The sequence below is a fragment of the Suncus etruscus genome, chromosome 14, assembly GCF_024139225.1.
Source record: "Suncus etruscus isolate mSunEtr1 chromosome 14, mSunEtr1.pri.cur, whole genome shotgun sequence".
NCBI lineage: Eukaryota > Metazoa > Chordata > Mammalia > Eulipotyphla > Soricidae > Suncus > Suncus etruscus.
The window spans coordinates 75,796,812-75,816,100 of record NC_064861.1 but is presented as its reverse complement, the minus strand read 5'-3'; the positions used below and the strand labels follow the sequence as shown (position 1 = coordinate 75,816,100).

The 19,289-nt window shown below is 44.2% G+C and overlaps 1 protein-coding gene across 1 annotated transcript; it reads right to left on the bottom strand.

The window, feature by feature from the left end:
• Nucleotides 1–4,670: 4,670 nt before the first annotated feature.
• Nucleotides 4,671–17,622, bottom strand: CCNE1 (cyclin E1). Its single transcript, XM_049787444.1, has 10 exons — nucleotides 17,398–17,622; nucleotides 17,010–17,081; nucleotides 11,275–11,426; nucleotides 11,022–11,157; nucleotides 7,714–7,860; nucleotides 6,729–6,824; nucleotides 6,191–6,325; nucleotides 5,987–6,098; nucleotides 5,735–5,892; nucleotides 4,671–5,347 (listed from the first exon to the last, which is right to left on the bottom strand). The coding sequence occupies exons 1-10, from the start codon at nucleotides 17,620–17,622 to the stop codon at nucleotides 5,225–5,227; spliced, it is 1,356 nt and encodes a 451-aa protein (XP_049643401.1). The 3' UTR covers nucleotides 4,671–5,224.
• Nucleotides 17,623–19,289: the final 1,667 nt, after the last annotated feature.

Below are 19,289 nucleotides of genomic sequence, written 5' to 3'. Positions count from 1 at the left end.
TTTTTGGGGGTCACACCCAGCAGTACTCCTGGGTTACTTCTGGCTCTGCTCTCATAAATCACTCCTGGCAGGCTTGGGGGACCATATGGGATGCCGGGATTCAAACCACCATCCTTCTTCCTGGGTCAGCTACGTGTAAGGCAAGTAAGTGCCCTACTGCTGTGCTATCTTTCCGGCCCCAATTGCTTCTGAACTCTAGGACCAGAAAGATATCTTGTAGGGCTAAGTACAAGCTTAGTATGGTGGGAAATTGCCAGAAAGGGAATTACAGAGATGGGACTGAAGCTTGGAGAAGGAAAGGGGATCTCAAGGGAGGAGACTATTAGTAAGGGCCATGTGTCAAGTATTCTGGAACTCGAGTGCTCAGGGCTGTGCAGAAACAAAGAGAGATTGGCCCTCAGTGCCCCCTGTCATGACCTCATTGGACAACCTGCCTTACTGCCACCACCAGCCAAGCGGTGAAGAGAACTTGGATCCTCATCTATTATTTTTAAGGTGTCAGCCACTATACAAAGTATAATATCCCATTAAATTTCTGTCCCTGTTTTGTGGGATAAATGCTATTCACATATCCCCATTTCCATGCTGAGGATTACTTTGTGTGGCGCACGAAGTCACACCAGGAAGTGACAGTGGATCCCAGCTCCAGGTAGCTGTTTCCAGAGTTCGAAGAAGAAATGAGATATGGGGAACTGGAGTGATAGCACAGTAGTAGGCCATTTGCCTTGCATGCTACTGATCCAGGAAGGACCTGGGTTCAATTCCCAGCATCCCATATGGTACTGAGTCAGCCAGGAGGGATTTCTAAGCACAGAGCCAGGAGTAACTCCTGAGCGGTGCCAGGTGTGGTCCCAAAACAAACAAACAAACAAACAAAAAATTAAATGAGATAAGTGGGCTTCTCTGAGGGTCCAGAAACAGCTCCCCTAAGACATCAAAAGTCCTTTGTAATGTGGTTGCTGTCACCTCTCAAATATCCTTTCTTTTTTCATCCCACATATTACTGTCTAGAACATTGGCTACCGGGCATATTTTGCTGTGCACCCCAACCAGCACCCTCAAGCAGTAGTGTGCTTCCTCTGTTCATTTTTCTACCAGTTCTGTTCATGCCACTGTACTAGCAGGATTCATTTCCTACCATCTGAAGCAGCTACACCCAAAGGAGTTGTTATCTATTACCAGCACACAAGTAGCAAAGACACCTCACACATTGGCTGGGGAAATTGGCACCAAGAAGAACCTCACTGTAGTCAGAAGTCAGTGTTTGCAATTGGCATTGATCGGGAAAATGATTGAAAAGGGGTGCAACAAAGAGTATTTATTCTATAAGAACTGCTCTCTTGTCTGAGGTTCCTGGAAAACAGGTCCGAGTGTGTGAAACTGAACACATTAGAGCCTCCTAGAGTTAAATTTGAAATTGGGATGAGGTGGGGAGAAATCTATGCTCACTGAATACAAAGTGCAATTGTCTGCCAGTGCCAGAATTGAAGTGTATGCAGCAAATTATATTTAAGACTCTATTGTCACAGGCAGATTAGCTAATGCTTGATTTTAAGTATAGGCTTCTAATGCTATTACTCCTGGTTAGCTCTGCCTGGCAGGTAACCTTGTGGAACAAATGACTGCATTGCTTGAATAACGTATTTGATCAAACAGGACAATTCTTTCAAAAATTGAGTTCTCTGTGGCAATTTGAGACCTGTAATCAGCAAATTAGATGATTACAGCAGGGATAAAAATAGTCTTCTAGCAATGTCCAAGGTATAAATGTGATTCGAATTTCAAAATGTTGAACATGTTGTAGGAAAATGCTCGGTTGGATAAATATGACTAGACATTATCAGATTCTATTTCTCTTTCCATCCTTGTTCTGAGCTAGGCCCAATTTTGCCAGAATAAACTCCAATCTCATTTGAGTTAGAAAATAAAAGGGCGTCTCTCTGTGCTCCAAGTCTTAAAGGACTCCTTGACTTCTCTGTGAATCCAGCATCATTTATACATCAACTCACTTAGTATGAACTGAACACCGATGCTGTCCAAGTTCCACATCAGGAAGATGGCATTTAAAAAATGTCCTACATCCTGCCTCAAGACCAGCTTTATTTCTTGGTCCTCTCAGGGGTAAGGGGAGACAGACATCTGTGATAGCTAAGAACTGAAATGATGTGGTCTGCAGTACCAGTTTTCACCCATCTTCATGGTCAACTCACCGTTACTCTTCTTGTATCTGACACAGGGAAGTTAGTGGACTAAAGGTGCTACATCACCTCCTTTCTCTTCTTTTTACCAAAGCTGCCATTCTCATCCCTGAAAACTATGGTATCATTTTTTTAAGCTGAGGGGCTTAAAAAAAAAAAGTTACTTGGCTAATGGGTAGAATAAACCATTGAGAACTAGTTTGGGGGAATCTCCTTTTAAGAGGGGAAACTTGATTTTTGTTTGGCATTTGGGTAAACATCATGGTTGCTTGGTGTTCACTTCTAGCTTCGTGTTCTAGAGTTGCTCCCAGAGCTACAGTGGACCACAGTGCCAAGGATAGAATCTAAGCTGTCCACACTACAAAACATTCGCTCTATGCCTTTGAGCTATTGCATCAGTATGAGGAAACTTCACTTTTCTTACTAGTAACTCTCAGGTTTTGTCAGAGCCTGACAAAAACACAGTAACAGAAAATACTGTTGTTATGAATTTCACTTAACCAACCATTGACATAGATGTATGCAAGGACCAGTGCTAATACTTTATAAAGTACTTATTTCCAGAGTTTTAGCCCCCCCCCAAGAATTTACATATAATTCATTTCAACATATTCAATAATATTCAGTAATAACTTGTCAAATGATCCATGGATTTTGTTATATAATTCATATTATTTGCCTCCAACATGCTTTCAAACCAGTGCTAACTCATATCAAACTTTCTAAGTACAAAAGTTTAAAAATAGAAGTATTTTTCACTTCCCTGCCATGTTTCTGCATAGAAAATGCCAAATATTGGGGCTAGAGTGATAATACAGTAGTTAGGAGCACTTGTCTTACAGTATATACCTGGGTTTGATCCCTGGCATCCCTTATGGTCCCCTGAGCACAAGGAGTGATTCATTTTTATTTTCTCTTGATTTTTTGCCACATCCAATGGTGTTCAGAGTTACTTCTGGTTCTGCACTCAGAAATCATGCCTGGCAGGCCTGGGATACCATATGGGATGCTGAGGATCAAACCTGGGTTGACATTGCAAGGCTAACACCTTCCCAGCTGCACTATAGTGATCCCAGGAATGACTTTTTATTTTTAATAAATAACAACTTTAACCAAATCACAGTTTATGCTTGAGTTTCAGCCATACAATATATGCTGACATCCTTCACCAGCAATGTCCACCAATGTCCCCAGTTTCCCTCCCACCCGTCCTCTCTGTTGCCTGCCTATGGCAGACATTTTACTTCTCTCTTCTTTTTCTGAGCACTACTGGATATGGCCCAAAAAGCAAACAAGAACAGAAACAAAGAAAATGTCAAATCACTTTTTGGATTTTCCCAACAAGTCAGTTACAAGTCATTAAAAAGTTATTGGTTATAGATAGCTCAACAGATTGAGCATAAGCAAAGCATACTTTACATATAGGAAGTATGAGTTCAAACCCAGACTGAGGCTGAGCACTGCCAGGTATGGCCTCATAACAGAACAAGTCACTGCTCTTTGAAGTTGGGAATGTAGCTCAATGGTAGAGTGTACGTTGACTGTGTTAAGCCCTGGGTTCAATTCTCAGCACCACCAAACCAACTCATTGCTTTTAAAGACAAGTCTCTCTGCTTATAATGAAACAGGAATATCATCAATCACTATGACAGGTAGATTTATAATGCATTTATTTGGAAATTCTTGTCAAACTTAAGAGAACTATAACATTACAATCTGAAAGTAGGGTCTCTTTTAAAATTCATATAAATATGGTACAAATTTGAAATAGGTTTGTTCACTTTAAGATTTTTTGCAAAACAAGACAGAATATGAAGTTGAAATAAGTGGCATTTGTTTGCCTTTTCACCTTCCCTTTTATGAACCCATACATATACCAAAATACAAACTTGACAAGGCCACTGCTTTAAGAGTGTTCAATATGTGAAAGAATTTGTACATTAGTTCTTGTTAAAAATGACTGTTCCCTCCTCTATTAGCAAGGCACTTGGTGATTTCATCTGTGCTCAGGAAACAGACATCCTGGCCTTGAGCTACATATAAAATTTTATTTTGCATTTTCTTCAAATATTATTTCAGGCTACTGTTACATAAACAAGTTCTCCAAAGAAAAAGTCTTTTGGCCTGGAATATTTAATAATAATAACTATAGAATTTTAAGACCTTTGATCTGTTCTATAGAAGAAATCACACCTAAGAGGTGACTTCATATACAGCCACCTCCAATGAACCTGACTGGAGCAACCACTGTGAAGGACACGTGGGAGAAGTGACAAAAGTCTCATTCCCAGCTCTGGGAGCCCTTAAGAAATGAAGGTGCACTCGAAACTTACACTTCAAAAGTTTTCTTTTAATGAGTTTGCTTCAAAGACTTGAACTTCAAGAAGCAAGAATTTAAAAAAGAGAACTTGCTATATAGCCACAAAGTTGATTTCTAACTTAAATTACCAGGCAATAGCTCATAAAACCAGCTGTCTCAAAGACAGTGTTACCTTTATTAAAAAACGGATAGACATAGCAGCACTTAGAAAATAACAGTTCATAAAAGGCATTGTACATTGTCAACTGATCGTGTGAAAGGGCAAGCCCCCAGCACAGCTGGTTGCAGGCTGCTCACATCATAATGCTCACAACTGTCTGTTCCATTTAGTTCAACAAAATCCAGAACACCCGATAGGAGACCAAAAGCAACATGGCACTCCTCAACTTCAAGCCATTGTTATTTGTGTAAATAGTCAATGAAGTCAAGTATCACCCTCCTTAGCAGCATCTGGAGCACTCATTGGTGTTCTGGAGGTGGCTGGTGTACTTGACCCATATATTTTTAAAAAAATCTAAGTATTCAATAAAAACACTTCTCCCTGTCCAATGCCATCAACGAAACACTTCTGTTGCAGAAAAGACATGTTCTTCCACTTAAATATCTGTAAAAGCTAGTCTAGTGCATGTCTCTGCTGCCATAGACAGAAGAGAACTTGTAACAGGAATTTCTGCACAACTGTCTTTGGTGGAGAATGCTGGTGCGGTCATGCTGTTTCCTGCTCATTGCTCTGCTTCTCACTGCTCTGTGGGGGAGTGAGGACCCCAGAAGGGAGAGGAGAAATTCTACTTTGTTCAGACAATATGGCTTTCTTGGCTTGGGCTTTGTCCTGTTAATAAGAAGAAAAATGAGAATTATTATAACGGAAGACATACTGCTTATTTTTCCTATGGAGAAGGGTGAAAAATAGTAAAGACAACTTAAAAGTCTCTGTTCCACCAAAAAGTTAATATACAGCATCTACAAACCAGTTTTTCTTTTTCAAGGAATTTAAAAGAGCTGAAGTGTTTCTAGAATACCTGGAACTTGACTGAATGAAAGCAAAGGGCTTATTTAGAGAGCACTAAGAATCTATCTAACTGATAGATAACCCTGGGTGTTGTTCTGGAGACCTCAGAGCACCAACAAGCCTAAACACAACAAGAATGTCCCCCAACCTGGTACAGATACAGTTCTTGCTTTAAAAAGTCTGAAAAACAAGGAATTGCACTCTTACCAGCAAATCCAAACTATTTATGTGGGTCTGGATGTTATGTGCATCTTCAATAGGAACACCCCTGAAGAGCTTAAGTTTTGAACTTCCTGTCTCCCTTATAACCATGGCAAATGGAACCATCCACTTGACACACTTCTCTATATCACACCACTGATACCCTGCAATGAAAAGGAATTCAGGCTAATGTAAGACCAAGGATTATTTTCTAAGTGTAACACTTTGTGAACACAATACACTGTCAAGCCAACATACCTGAAACTTTTTGCATCAATTCAGAGGAAGAGAAATGATACAAGGCAGAAGCAGCAAGAATACCATAGGAAAATTCTAAGCAGCCAACATCCAGAACACAGAGATCTAAAAGCTATGGGAAAGAAAAGAACATTGTAACAGGTGCCCCAATATACCCTTCCAGCTCAATCTAGAGGAATAGATAACACTACTGAGGTCACTTACCTCTGCAATCTGTATGAAGATCTGCTGAGGATACTGTGGCAAGAGCACTTCATAAACATCATTTAGATATGCCACCTGCATGTATACATTCAGCCAGGACACAATGGTCAGGGGACTTAACTGCCAATTTAGGGACTAAGGAAAATAGAGAAAAGATACAAATGGGTTTGAAAAGAAAAAAACAAAGTTCGTGGCCTTCTCAAAGGAATTAAAAGTTTCCTGCAAAAATGCGTTTAAGTGGGGGCCGGAGAGATAGCATGGAGGTAAGGCGTTTGCCTTTCATGCAGGAGGTCATCGGTTCGAATCCCGGCGCCCCATATGGTCCCCCGTGCCTGCCAGGAGCAATTTCTGAGCCTGGAGCCAGGAATAACCCCTGAGCACTGCCAGGTGTGACCCAAAAACCAAAAAAAAAAAAAAAAAAAAAAAAAAAATGCGTTTAAGTGGCGGTCACCTACACAACTGCACTCCCATTAAAAGCGAGGAAAAATAGGATGTACACATTTAAAGAAACAGACTGACAATTTAACTTGTAACCTACTTGCATGATGATCAATTCCATGTTAAGAATTTGATCTCCTGAACAAGCCCCATCCGTAACATAAGCAAACTGGTGCAACTTGGGAGGATAGATTTCCTAGAAAAAAAAAAAAGAGTTATATGCTAGCAAAAGTGTCATATCTAATAGTTTTATCTTATAATGTACATCCCATTCTTTTTTCAATGTTGATATGGAAAGAAGGGGGAAAAGTACACGGGATGGGGTATATAGGATCTACTCCGATGTTCCAAACATGTTAAGCTTTGAAAGAAACGAAACACCACTCTCACAAATATAAATAAATCATTCAGAATATTTCTGAATTTTTCACTTTTTTTTTTTTTTTTTTTTTTTTTTTAGTTTTTGGACCACACCCGGCATTGCTCAGGGGTTACTCCTGGCTGTCTGCTCAGAAATAGCTCCTGGCAGGCACAGGGGACCATATGGGGCACCGGGATTCGAACCAACCACCTTTGGCTGCTTGCAAGGCAAACACCGCTGTGCTATCTCTCCGGGCCCATTTACTCTTGTAAGTTACACCAAAGTTGTAACTCTTCTCTTTGATCCATTACTATTTTTATTTTAACTGAAAGTTATTATACACTCCTCACTACTCTCCTCTCTTCTTGTTTATTTTCTAGATTTTTCTTGCTTTACGTGTGTCTTTTTTTGTTTGTTTGTTTTTTGGATCACACCCGGCAGCGCTCAGGGGTTATTCCTGGCTCTAAGCTAAGAAATTGCTCTTCGCAGGCTCGGGGGACCATACGGGATGCCAGGATTTGAAACACCGTCCTTCTGCATGCAAGGCAAATGCCCTACCTCCATGCTATCTCCCCGGCCCCTACATGTGTTGTTTTTAACTTTAGAAGTCCTCAGTCTAGAAATTTGAGGATATATTTTTAGACAAACAATTGACCTAATTCCTTAACCTCAGTGGTAAGTAAGCAACAGCACATACTATATCGCAAATCTGAAAATTAATTACCTCAAGTTTGGCAGCAATAAATAAAGATGAAATTCCAATAAGTTGCAAAAGGGTTTTTACAATATTTTGTTGTGTTGCCATGTACCGATCAAAGAAATCCTGTGCCAAGTAAAATGTCTCTCTGTGAAGTTTATAGACTTCACACACCTGAAGAAAAAAAAAAGGGTAAATTTAAGAACAAATGCTTAAGGAAAGAAAAAAAGACAAAACTTGTCATGATTGTGATGAGGACAATACAGGTAAGGAAAGGTAGATACCTAGCCCTATAAAAGCAGCATATTCATAGAAAAACTGCATTTCCTCAGAAGATAGAACCAATTGTTCAAAACTGGACAATATCAGGATGAAAGTTTGAAAGCTGGAACACATTTATTTACAGATTATATATAACATATACTCATGGTGAGATAGTGATAGTACGTTGAGTAAGGAAATATCAGAACACAATTCATTACTATCACCAGATGCAAAACTACACTCCTAAACAGAATATCCTTTACAATAAGAGAAAAACATCACAGAAAACATCAGAAGAAAATGTCACCAGTCACCAAAAGTTCAGGTAGAAACTATTTAGAGCCAGTCTTATTTAGTGCCAACTAGAATTCATTTTTTGAGAACCTACAGCATATGGCATCAACTGCAGCCTAAAAAAAATATCTTAAGATGATCTCATGATTTGAAGCCTGAGAGACTAAAACATAACTATCTTTAATGCTTCAAGGAATTGTAAGATGTTCCAAAGGACACACAGAGCAATGTGCCATGATAGGGTTATAGGTAACTGCAAGGTCTGTAATTCTAAGAATACCTTCCCAATAATTCAGCACACACAAAAACAATATTTTCAGTGATCAATGAAAAATACACATTAAGGGGCTGGAGAGATACACAGTAGTAGGGCGTTTGCCTTGCATGCGGCAGATCCAGAAGGGACCTGGTTTGATTCCTGGCATCCCATATGGTCCCACAGCTCCCAGGGGTGCTTTCTGAGTGCAGAGCCAGGAATGGCCCCTTCGCACCACTGGGTGTGGCCCAAAATTAATCAATCAATAAATATAAAGTTTAAAAAGAAAAAGAAAAACATACATTTAAGTTTTTTTTTTTTGGGCCACACCCATTCATGCTCAGAGGTTACTCCTGGCTATGTGCTCAGAAATCGCTCCTGGCTTGGGGGACCATATGGGATGTTGGGGGACCAAACCACAGTCCATCCTAGGTCAGCTGCATGCAAAGCAAACACCCTACTGGAGCAGCACTGCTCTAGCCCCACATTAAGAATTTTTTTAAAAGACTATTTTTGGGGGAGAGTATGGAGAAATAGTATGCGTATCACCTATGTTCCCCCGAACACTATCAGGAGTGCTGGTGGAACCAGAGCTAAGAATAAGCCCTGAGCCAGGTATGGCCCCCTCAAAAAAAAAAAAAAAAAAAAAAGCTATTATTTCTTGCTTTCTTACCATACAGCATACTTCATATATACTATTTCTGATTCACAAAAAAACTCTGTCAGAAAAATACTAGGAAATAAAACTGAGAAGAGAACCAAGATTCAAAGTTAAGTGACTTGCTCAAGGCAGATAGATTTTAAGTAGCAGTAGTCTTTGATTCTAGGATGAGCAGAAGAGTACATATATTCCAACAAACATAAACTTTTCCCAAAAGTGAACAAGATTAGTTTATAGGGAATATTTTGATATTAAATTTTCACATGTGCTTATTTATAAAACACGTTTGCCAGAAATGTCCTTCTATGTCACAGAAGTATTTATCACCTACCCAAGAGTGGTGTAAAAATTGCTCATTAACAGATGTACTTGAGTAACCCAGTTCCAGAAAGAGGTGTATGGACCCATATAGTATTACTTTTTGTCTCCTAATTATTGATCATGATTTATGAAACTTGGCCTTTTAAAAGTGATTAAAAGGGAGAAAAAAAAGAAAACAAGTTCAAGAGAGATTACGGACTTTATCAGACAGGAGAATCCCATAAAGCACAAAAGGACATATTTTGATAACATCACCAAAAATATGAATATTTTATATTCATAAAAATATGAATACTGTTAGAGTAAACTTCTACAAGGAAACAAAAATAGATTCTAAGGAGTCAGAAAAGAATAATTGAAATTTTCTGGTAGTTAAAGATAGGCATATTCATTTATTTTCAAAGTTCTTCATTAAGGCTATCTGTTGAGAGTAACTGGTTTTCATTCTATTCAGGATAATTATTCTTTGTCTGTGCTTATCATTCATGAACTGGAATTACCTCTGGATTGGCCCCTTACCCCTACCCATTCTCCAACCAAGGGGGTGGTCTTTCTCTCCCCAATAGACTTCAGGTCTCGGGGAGAAGTTGCTTGTGGTTTCGATTTCCACACTAGTCCATCTGCCTGCTGATATCTTTTGCTAGTGAGTGAAAAGCTTGTGGTGGAATTTTCCTGAACCTGTTTTATTCTCCTCAATCTTGTGTGGGTTATTTCCTGTGCTGGCGTTTGTTTCCAGACCTGTGGCCCCCAATCCCGAGGGAGTGGGCCATGAAGCTTCCACTTCAACTACTCAATACATACCACCTGCTGCATTCTACTGGATACAGTCCAAAGCAATTTAATTGGGCCAGGAATGTAGCTCAGTGGTATAGCACTTGCCCTGCATGTGTGAGACTTTGAGCTCAATTCCCACAATTAAAAGATTAAAAAAAATAGCAAATTGTCAACATTGACAACTATGAAAAATAATCTCCAGGGGCCAAAGCAATAGCAGTGGGAAGGACATTTGCGGTCTACCTGGGCTTGATCCCCGGCATCCCTTATTGTCCGCAGAGCCGGAAGTAACCCCTGAGAGTCGCTGGGTATAGGCCCAAAAACCACAAACAAACAAAATAGTCACCAACCAACCCAACTATTTAAACTGATGAGGGGCCAGAGAGGTAGTACAGTGAGTAAGGTGCTTGACTTACATATGGCCAACCCCAGTTTGAGGTCTGGCATTACATATCATATTCAGTACTACCAACAGTGATTCCCAAGCAAAGAAGCCAGGAATACTTGAGCACTGTTAGGTGTGGTCCCAAAACAAACAAAAAATGAGGAAAAACCTAGATACTAACATTGAAGTATCTGTGAATAAAGAGAATTTTAGGAATTCTTTTAAAGAAATATGCAAGTAGTTAAGGCAACCAGATACACTTATTACACTGACAAAAACAACAAATGTGTCAATGCAATCAATCACACAAATAATCATAATATAACAAAAGATTTCAGAAAAGTTCAATGCTTCTAGTTAATAGCAAGACTTGAGCTCACCTCCATCAACCAATCCAGGAGAATTGCTCGCATTTTAGGCTGCAGAAGAGGATGTCGCTGCATAAAGTGCTTATCTCTTAAGTAGGTCTTTTCCTTGTTTAACATTATTTTCCAAACCTCCTCTCTATTTGCCCAACTATGAAGACAAAAACAAACAAAGAGACCAAGTTAGCAGGCATCCATACTAAGTGTGAGGTGAGGCTAAGTAATGGAATAAGAGACCTGGAAAGCCAGGGGCAGTCAATCAACTCACTTCAGTATAGGCAGTGGTGAGGCTCTAGATGGGGCAAAGCTCTGAGGATCAGACACAGAGGTTGAGTTGATCAGCTCATCTTCTTCTTTGTCAGGTGTGGGAATCAAGGAGCAGGGGTTTACACAGACTGCTTTATTATTATTGTCCCGTGGCTGTAAAAATATGTATATAGTTTTAAATCTTTGATATAAGCCATTTTTTTATATTCATTGACTTGAAGGTGGTCAATAACAAATGTGGCACATTAAACAGTAATCTAAATAAATATCGAACCAAAATTAGCAGAGTTGATTTAAAGTAAAAGCTATAATTGTGTTTCCATTTTATTTCTCTCATTATTAGCACAGGAGCCTAAAATGCAGTACATACCCAAGAAAATGAGAACTTGGTAGAACTTTTTTTTTTTTTTTTTTGGTTTTTGGGCCACACCCGGCAGTGCTCAGGGGTTACTCCTGGCTGTCTGCTCAGAAATAGCTTCTGGCAGGCACAGAGGACATATGGGACACCGGGATTCGAACCAACCACCTTTAGTCCTGGATCGGCTGCTTGCAAGGCAAACACCACTGTGCTATCTCTCCGGGCCCGAGAAATTGGTAGAACTTTATCTTCCACATCGTCGACCTCATGAGGTACTTGGTCAAAGGAATAAGACAAAATACAAATTGCTCTTTCATGGCAAAACAAACACAATCTATGTTATAAGTAATGCTCAGTACAACTTCTGAAGTGCCTTATGAGATTATCTGGTTATAATCCAAACATCTAACAAGTCAAGAAAAATTGTTACAATTTCATAGGAGTTGATGACTTTTTGGTTTGATAAAAAAAATTCTAACAGGGACGATAACAATAGTACAGTGAATAGGGCACTTGTCCTGTACATGGCTGACTCAGGTTGGATCCCTGGTACCCCATTTGGTCCCTCAAGCAAATGGTTCCTGAGTACAAAGTCAGAAATAATCCCTGAGCATCGATGGGTGCAGCACCCCCCCCCCCAACAAATCAAACAATATGACTTTAAGTCTTTTTTTTTCCCCTTTTGATTTTTGGGCCATGTCAAGTGATGCTCATGGTTTACTCTTCTTGGTTATGTACAGCCATCACGACTATCGGTGCTTGGGAGACCTTATTGGGTGCTGGGGATTGTAGCTAAGTCAGCCACATTCAAGGTACCACTTACTCACTGTTCTCCTTTTGGCACCCTATGTTTCTCTTAGGGGCCCACACAACCAGGAGTGCTCAGTGTTCACAGGACCATTTCGGGTCCCAGGGATTGAACACAGGTCAACTACATGCAAAGCAATCCCTATCTATTGCATTATTGTTCCAGTCCCTCTTTTAAATAGTTTCTTAAGATATTTTATTTCACATTCAAAAAAGCTCCTCTTGAAGTGGTGCTCAAAGTTGGTAAAGTGGGCCAGAGTGGTAGCACAGTGGTAGGGTGTTTGCCTTGCACATGGCTGACCCAGGACAGACATGGGTTTGATCCCTGGCATCCCGCAAGAGCAAATTCTGACCGGAGTAACCCCTGAGTGCCACCGGGAGTGGCCCAAACCCCTTCTCCAAAAACCCAAAGTTGATAAAGAGTGTCATGTACAAAACCCTATCAGCAACAGTACTGTGAACCACAATGCAAAAATTACACACACAAGCTCCTCTTGTAGAAGCAGGATGGTGGCAGGCAAATAGAGGAGGGTGAGCACTGGTGGAAATAAGTAGACACTGGTAAAGAGATTGGTGTTGAAACATTGCAAGCCTGAAAGCCAACCATGAATAAAATGAGTTTCAAGGTGACTAAAAAACAAAACAAAACAAAAAAACCCATAACGCATATGTATGAGATGTTTCAGAGCTATTCCTGGTTAGATGCTGGGGGGGGGGGGAATGGGATCAAACACTGGGCTCTAGCATACAAATCATGTACTGTAGTCCTTTGACATATCTCCTTGGCACTACCATCGTACTCTCAAATGCACGTTTTTCTCAGTGATTTTGTAGAAGATATGGTGAATAGCATTTCTTGTTTGTTTTGGGGCCACACCCAGCAGTGCTCAGGGGTTACTCCTGGTTCTGCGCTCAGAAATCGCTCCTGGCAAGTGCAGAGGACCATATGGGATGCTGGGGATTGAACCCAAGTCCATCCCAGGTCAGCAGCGTGCAAGGCAAACGCCCTATCACTATGCTATCTCTCTGGCCCTGGAAGTCCAGAGTTGGAGACTCTTAGCTTCTTGTTTTTGTTTTTGGACCATGCTTGGCAGTGCTCAGGGGTTATTCCTGGATCTGCACTCAGGAAGCACTCCTGACGAATTCAAGGGACTATATGGGAAGCCAGAGATCTAATAGAGATCAGCTCTGTGCAAGGCAAATGCCCTACCCACTCTACTATCTCTTCCCCTTCCCCTTCCCCTTTTGTTTTGAAGCAGAGAGATTAATGTGGACTAGAGAAGGAAAGAAACATCTGAAATGACTATACACTGAGATGGAAACTCAGGCTCTAAGTACTTTCTGGTAGCTATCACAACACACTGGTCACTTTTAGAAGAAGCCCACTTTCAGGGTGTACTGAGAAGACTATAGAAGGATAAAGCTCTCCTCCAATGTGCAAAGAACTGGACATGCAAATTAACTGAAATAACTTGCCAACAGCTGTTCAAAAAGAGCAATCTCCTTTTTCATTTCTAGTATCATGTGCTAGTAACATTTCCTTGATTCATAAAGGGTCACGTTACAATAGCTCTAGCTTGCTCTTTATTCAAAAATGAATTTTAATTTGATAGGCATAAGAAGCTGGTAGTACTCTCTTTGCCAGATGGTCAAAACAGCTGAAAAACTGGCTTCTAGAGATAAAATGACAGCATTTCCTAACCTGCAGTTCAAAGGCAAATTAAGTGAGCCGTAAGGAGACAAATGGAAACCAAAGTTGTGGTTTTTAGGAATCACTGTATGCAGCAGAATAAATTATGTCTATTTCCTTTAACTGGAGTATATACTCATAAAAATTAGCTTACTTGATCTGAAGCAAAGGAAGTGAGACCAGTCTGAGTTTGAGTGAATGAAATACCAATGATACAATTTTAACCAGTTCTTAACTATTTCTGTCAGTTTTAATTATCAGGACTAGCTTATGTAAAATTAAGTTCTTGGAAGTTAACTAAATAGAAAGTTCGGAATGTCACTTCAATTCCAAAGTCAGGTTTTATGAAGAACTTTAAAATGGAATTTTAGATAAAAGGTTATTCTTTTCATTAATTAACAAAGGCCTGAGGAAAGGCTCATCAAACATTGCATAGTCTTGATGAAAAAGTTAATGGAGTTTTGCATGACTACAGTAGCTCAAGTTGCTTACTCAACTGCGCTGAATTATAATTCCAGGAAAAAAAAATACTCTCTATTAGGCAAAAGTTTGTGTTATCCTAAATTTTAGCTTCATGAGTCTAAATGGAGAAAAAGATTTGCTCCATAAATATAAACACTGAAGCTAACTACACTATAAAATGTATTGAAGCCCACTGCCCCTAATCTTTGGACTCACTGAGGTGAAAAATGACATGTTCATTCATGTATTATAGCTATCAATTATTTGTGGTCTAGGTCAAGAGGTACTCTACATTATCCCCGAGAACAGAAATCACTCCCAAAGTCCAAGAATCAGTAAAGGTGGCGTTGCTTCATCATCAGTTGGGAATTTCAATTCAGCTACAAAAATAAACACAGCTAAGAAATGACAGTCACAAAGTAGAAAGTAAATCTTGCATTACTCCCCAAAACTTAACTTGCTTGGTTTTAAGCTTTTGGGTTTTACTGGAAGAAAACAAACCCTGAAATTGGACTATCTTTTTCCCTTTCTTCTTTTTCTTTTTTTGTTTTTTGGCCATACCGTGCTGCGCTCAGGGGTAACTCCTGTGCTCAGAAATCACTCATGGCAGGCTCAGGGACCATATGGGATGCTGGGGATCGAACCCAAGTCTGTCACAAATGGGCTACATGCAAGGCAAACACCCTACTGCTGTGCTGTCACTCTGGCCCTTTGATTCCCTTTTATTTTATTTTATTTTTTGGGGGGGCCACACCTGGCGGTGCTCAGGGGTTACTCCTGGCTGTCTGCTCCGAAATAGCTCCTGGCAGGAACGGGGGACCATATGGGACACCGGGATTCGAACCAACCACCTTTGGTCCTGGATCGGCTGCTTGCAAGGCAAACGCCGCTGTGCTATCTCTCTGGGCCCTGATTCCCTTTCTTAAAGTGAAATATCTCTTCCAATAAAGAAGGAAATCACCAACCTCTTGTTAATATTCAGTGGTGTCTCCTCAGAAATGTTAACTGGAGGGGGGGTCTAATGCACAGTGACAACCGTAATTGCAAACAAAGTGGATCACAGCTCTGAAGTCCTTAATTTTCCAGACCCAGCTGCTATAGCTCTTACATACTGACCTACAAAGTGATGTGGTGCCTATCAGTGCCTCGTTGGAACCACTATTCTTGGCCTAGTCCTGCTTGACTTTTATCTATGATAGGGTGAGGCCTGATCAGCAAGTTTGGAGATAGGCTGCTTCCCCTACCAGAGCCCTAACTACAGTTTCCAGCCACTTCTGGAGGTAGAGAGATAATAAAAGGCTTTTCGCTTTAAAAGAAAAAATATTCTGATATTCTGAAACATGGGCATACATGAAATTTCTCTGGTTTCCTCTGCATACATGAAATTTCTCTGGTATCCTCTGCAAAGGAGGGACAAGAGAAGTGAACAGTCGATCTAAAAAAACTGCTGGGATCAGAGAGATGATGCAGTACGTATCATCTTGCTTTGCATGCAGCTGACCCAGTTTTGATCCCTGGGACCCCCTATGATCTCCTGAGCCTGCCAGGAGTGATCCCTGAACACAGGAGTACCCCTGGGTGTGGCACCCTTCAAAACAAAAACAAAAAGTGAGTATTTTATTACATAAAAGTAAAAAGTAGGGGCTGGAGATATAGCACAGCGGCGTTTGCCTTGCAAGCAGCCGATCCAGGACCTAAGGTGGTTGGTTCGAATCCCAGCGTCCCATATGGTTCCTCGTGCCTGCCAGGAGCTATTTCTGAGCAGATAGCCAGATATAACCCCTGAGCACCGCCGGGTGTGGCCCAAAAAACAAACAAACAAAAAGTAATAAGTAAACAAAAAGTATTTTATTACATAAAATACTCTATCAATAGTCTGAGGCAGAAAGCAGTGATCACTCCAGCAACTGCTGATTGGGCTGGAAGAACTTCTAGGAAGGGAAAAGTACAAAACCTGACCTTCAAACCTGACCTTTGAGGGAAGAAAAGCCTTAAACACTCTGATGATAAAACTTAAGTATGGATGAAAGGAGAAGGTATAAACACTCATCAAGTCCCATCACCTTATTCCCCAGGTTTACCCCCAGCCTGAAGACAAGACTGCAGGATGGTTCTGGTTGTGCCTTGAAGACCGGAATTACTTTCTTCCTATGAGTTTGTTTCTTCAAGGGAAAAATGAGCGGATTGAGCTATTTGATGTTCATTCTAATCTTAGATATCCAAGAATATTTCATGTCAGGAGGTTAGTACCTACTGATAGGCAGCTGTACCTACTGTTCAGTCATCTGAACTGTGGCTAAGTTTTAGGAAAGGGCTTCGGCAGGAGACAAGGGGGCTAAGTATGACACACACAGCTGTGATCCACGAGAAAACTGGGGGCCTTTCCAGTTATGCCCAATCAATCAGCAAGTATACTTACCAGTGTATTACTACATTGGCTTGTCGTAGCCCGGTCAATTTTGGCAATTTCTTCATCTGGATCCTGCAAAAACTAGGAGAGATAAGAGAGAAAGGAAGAGAGAGAGGGGAAGGGGAATGGGAGAGGGAGAGAGGAGAAAGAGAACAAGAGAGTGAACAAGTGAGGAAGAGAGAGGGGAGAGGACAGAGACAGAGACAGAGAGACAGAGAGAGAATAGAGAGATCAGGCTTGGGCACCCTTTCTGTCAAAGGCACCACCCTTCCTTAACCTGAAGGTGCCTGAAAACATGTGGGTAAGATAGAACCCGCCTAAGCCACCCAGGTAAGGGGGGTGGGATGGGTGGGGAGCAGCGATCGGACCCCCACCTGCGCGTCCCCTTTGTACTCACCACGGCCACATTGGCCTTTCTTTTCCTGGAGCGCACCGAGACCTCGTTGCTGCCACTGTCCTCTTGCACGGGACCCCGTTCCTTGACAACATCCCTGCAAGGCCGGGGGTGGGTGGTTGGGGGGACCCCCCCCCAAGATGATCGAGGTGAGTCCTCCGTCCCCCTCCCCAAATCTCGGCCACCCCTCCCCCACGCAGCCCCCCACTTCCCTCCCTCCTCCCCCATGCACCCCACCCAGGGGCACCACGACTCTCACCTCTCCCTCCTCTCCCTCGGCATGGCGCGGGGCTCGCACGTCGGGGCTGCGGGGCGCGGGGCGGGGGGTTGAGAGGCGAGGCGAGGCGAGGGCAGGGCGCCCCGACACCCGCTTTCCCTTCCCCTCCCTCCCCTCCCCCTCCCGCGAGGCGAGCTCCGGGGAAAATGGCCGATGGGCCCGGGTGGCCTGTCACCCGCGGCGCCTCCCGCAGCCCACGCCGCCGGGTCCGAGCGGGGCTGGGAGCGGGGGGGCAGGCCAGGCAAAGCAAGGCGAGGCGCCCCGGGCCGGGCAGGCACCCGAGTCCTCGGCGGCATGGGTCTCCAGCCCCCGTCCTCCTCCTCCTCCTCCTCCTCCTCCTCCTCCCCGGCCCCTCGGGTGCTGGGGGTCCAGCCAGCCCGTCACCCCCGGGGCGCCCACCCCGCGCCGACGGCCCCGGCGCCGCCCCACCCCCACCCGGCCCGCCGGGCCCCGCAGCCTCACCCGAAGCCGCTCGGGCGGGGCGGGTGTCGGCGGCCGGCGGGTGGAAGCAGTCCCTGCCGGGGAGCAGCGGCGGGGAGCCGGGCAGCGGGAGCCGGGCGGCGGGCGGGCCGGGCCGGGCCGGGCCGGGTCGGGTCTGGTCGGCTGAGCGCGCGGCAGCGGCGGTGGCGGGATCGGCTCCGCGCCTGCCCCCTACACCGCGCAGGCTGCCTCGCCGGCTGCTCCTGCGCCCGGCCGAGAGCGGGACATTTAAAAAATCCCAGCGCGCGGCGCCCGCCCGGCCCGCCCTCGCGCCTCCCGCCACCCGCCGCGCCGCCCCGCCCCGGCCCCAGCCCCTCGGCGGCTGCCCCGAGCGCCGCCTCACCCCCGCGCCGCGCGATGCGGGGCCGCTTGACAGGGTCTGCGCGCCTCAGGGGGCGTGGCTTGTAGCCCACGGGGCGTGGCCTGCGCGGCGGGACCGGCTTTTGATAGGGTCTGCGCGCCCTGGAGGCGGGGCCTAAGCGCACTAGGGGCGGGGTCTACTCGACTGGAGGCGTGGTCTTCTCACCCCGGGGCGGCGCCTGCGCGGCGGGATCTGCGGAGCGCGCGCGGGACCGGCTCTTGACAGGATTTGCGCGCCCTGGAGGCGTGGCCTTCTCGCCAGAGGGCGGGGCCTGCGCGGCGGGAGCTGCGGAGCGCGCGCGGGACCCACACTTGACAGGGCCGGCATTTGACAGGGCCTGCGCGCCCGGCGGGGCGTGGCCTTTTCTCCCGGGGGCGGCGCCTGCGCGGTGGGACCTGCGGGACCGACTCTTGACAGGGCCGGCGCGCGGCGAAGGGGCGGGGCCACGCAGGTCGGGCTGGACCAAGGGGGCGGAGTCTCGCGCGCCGGCGCGGCAGAAAGCCGCGTGGCCGAGCCGGGTGGAATGTAAACACTGCGGGAGACAGGGGTTCGGTCCCCGGGGAGAGGCCTGAGCCCGGAGCCCCGAAAGGAAGCCAGGTTGAAGGGGGCCGACGTTCAGCCGGCCGGCGTGCTGCACGCCCCGCAAGGTCCCTCCTTGCACGTCCTCTCCGCCTCCGCGACGTCGGGAGCCGGGCCCTGATTAGGGGCGGAGACGTGCTCAAGGTCACGGTGTCTGGGAGCCGGGCCTAGAACCTGGGGCTCCCTCCTCCAAGTGGG